At 34.7% G+C, this 2920-nt stretch overlaps 1 protein-coding gene across 1 annotated transcript; it reads left to right on the top strand.

The window, feature by feature from the left end:
* The first annotated feature begins 410 nt into the window (after positions 1–410).
* Positions 411–2652, top strand: LOC122291225 (cysteine proteinase inhibitor A-like). Its single transcript, XM_043098871.1, has 3 exons — positions 411–627; positions 1414–1621; positions 2443–2652. Exons 1-2 carry the CDS (start codon positions 532–534, stop codon positions 1615–1617), a joined length of 300 nt encoding a protein of 99 aa, XP_042954805.1. The 5' UTR covers positions 411–531; the 3' UTR covers positions 1618–1621; positions 2443–2652.
* Positions 2653–2920: the final 268 nt, after the last annotated feature.

Raw genomic sequence — 2920 nt, 5'->3', positions numbered from 1 at the left:
AGAACTTGTTTTTCAACACATATATGTACATTTTGATGGAACAAAGCACACCCATCTCGATGCGCGTTAGAATGAAACGGCCATTCTCACCTTGAAATTTTTAATTTGAATTTGACCGATTCTATTTCTAAACCTAATAAAATTAAATAAAATAAAATAAGGAAAATACTGGGGTCGGCTGGTAGCCCGTTAGGTCTTTTTTTTTTTTTTTTTTTTTTTTTTTTTTTTTTTTTTTTTTACCTTCTTAACAAGTAAGTATTTTTTAATAAAATTGTGATTTTAAAAATATTAAAAAATTACATATAAAAAAATGATAAAAAGAAACATACAAAATTAACTAGCGGGCGGTAACTATGAGCGGTGGCTGTAAAGCCACCCAAATGCTTAACTAAGGAAGATCGCCGAGACGTTATCGTCTGCCTAAACATTGAAGTCACGTCCTAGTAAAGTCAAGCATTTCTCCACGTGCTTGACAATCGCTTCCTCCTCCTCTATATACCCATATCAACGAGTGTACATTCGTTGATAAAAATGGCGATATGCGGAGGAATTACCGAAGTTAAGGAGAACAGCCCGGAGATCGACAGTCTCGCTCGTTTCGCTGTCGATGAGCACAACAAGAAACAGGTTTGCTAATTCCCCCACTTTCATTTTTATGGTACTCTATATAGTCATATGATCAAGATGCTCTACATATTAAGTTATAAGTCAAGCTGATATGGGTTACACGTGTAATATGCAGGAGTTAGTTATATTAGTTAGTTATCACTGTATAAATAGAAACTCATCCTTCTGTAATTGATAAGTCTGAAGTTTTCTTTCTCCTTCTATTTTCATTTCCTCTGTTTCTTGGATAATCAAGATTCTGATATGGTATCAGAGCAATAAACTCTAATGACTTCCGCATCAAACTCTGTTATGGGTTCATCAAATCCTGCGTTTATGCTTGAAGATTTTTCCAAACCTTATACTACAATTCCTAGCAAATTAGCTCGTAAAGATTGATTGATTTATGACGAATCATTTTAATTTAGGTGATTGGAATTTTATCGAATTGAGTTTATCACGTCTAAGATTTGGTCAAATACGCTAAATCGTGGGCTGATGGATGCAGTGTGGGAATCAGCCGTAGAAATCTTAGGACCCTTTCCAGTTAAAGTTTGGCTTCCAATTGTATAATTTGGATTGAGATTATGGGAAAGAGGTTGATGGTTAAATCATTTTCAACCTTGATTATATACTACACAAAGTTTTGAGGATTATTTTTTATTTTGTTTTTATTTTTTGCCCCAAACATTTTAATAGATGTTATTAGAACGTCAAAATTTTGGTTATTTGGACGAAAATCCTGTTGTAAGATTATATCCGTGTGACTATTCTTTGTCGGACTTTTGTTATCGTTTTGTGGTGCAGAATACACTTCTGGAGTTTGGGAAAGTGCTGAAAGCGAAAAAGCAGGTGGTTGCTGGAATGAACTACTTTATAACACTGGAGGCAACAGATGGCGGGAAGAAGAAAGTTTATGAAGCCAAGATTTGGGAGAAGTCATGGGAGAACTTCAAGGAGTTGGTGGAGTTCAAGCTCATCGAGGATGCCCCTTTAGGCTCTAGTGCTTAGCTAGGTATCAATTACAGAAAACCCTTGCTCTGTTTTGATTTCTGGTGTTGATTTTCATGAGGATCAATTAAGACTACACGTTGACTTAACTGTTAATAAGAATAGAAGGGTTGAGGAATTGAATGCGCATTCCCATTTGATGCTGCCATAAGAGACTGTGTCTAGGAATTGTGTGTTTTGTGCTGGAATGCATGTAGGAGATTGCCTTCTAAAGTCTAAACAGGGCCCAACAATCATAACATCCTTTTCCTATATGAGTAAAGATGTTAATGTAAGTATCAAGTGTTCCTTCATTAGTGGGGAAACAGTATTTTTTACCCTCGAGCTATCATCATCTTCTTAACTTGTACCACAAACTACCCAAACTATAAATTTGCATTCTAAACAACCAGATTTTGATCAGTTGTGCCTCAGTCAAGATCTGGTTGTTAATATCGATGAAAAACCAGATATTTGGCATAATGATTGTAATGGTTCGATCTTGATCGATTATGCAACTTGTCAGAATTTGGTAATTTAGAATGCAAATAGATAGTTTAGGGATCAAATTGAGAAAATAATGGTATTTTAAGTTGCAAAGTGTAATTTATGCTTTATTATACATCCACAGCCAGGTTTGCAAGCACTATATAGGTAAATTTTGGGGTCCATGGTACAGCTTATATTTGTATGACCTTTACTCCTGCAAAACAGAGACATGTAATGAAGATATTATTTATTGATATGCAAATGCTCCTTTATGAACTGTTTATGGGTCTTAGAGGAGAATCTGTTTCTGCTGTAGCTCGATTCAAGTCACTGATAATATTTCCTTGCATATTTTAGGTGAATGAAGATCAGATGCATCTTGCTTTGCTTCAAGTTGAATTAGAAGTAAATATGAGCATTGAAGGCATGTTCCTATGAAATAAATGTAAATAAATCTTATCCTGATCGGATTCTGAGCCTTCTATATGTAATTCAGGATCTGGTGGATTCATCTTTCTTTGTGACAGTATTAACTCTTTTGAGTACATTTTAGTATTTATGCATGAATACAATGTTTAAGTCAATCTTTCCTTTCCCTTCCATTCCATTCCATTCCGGCTAATTCAATCTTTCTTTTGCATTCCCTTCCTCTGTGAATTTGCAAGCACACTGTTAAACTTATTCATTGCAAGTGAACACGCACTTGCTTGCACCGTGATTCTCCCTTAGATATCCTAATTATCTTATTTTCAACACCAAAAGGTTATCCTTTTTAAAAAAAATCATTATTAGAAGTTTGTACAAAACACAAAATTTGCAAAGATTCACTTGTGTT

Source organism: Carya illinoinensis, chromosome 13 (assembly GCF_018687715.1).
Source record: "Carya illinoinensis cultivar Pawnee chromosome 13, C.illinoinensisPawnee_v1, whole genome shotgun sequence".
NCBI classification, from domain to species: Eukaryota; Viridiplantae; Streptophyta; class Magnoliopsida; order Fagales; family Juglandaceae; genus Carya; species Carya illinoinensis.
This window is presented reverse-complemented; position numbering and strand designations above follow the sequence as displayed.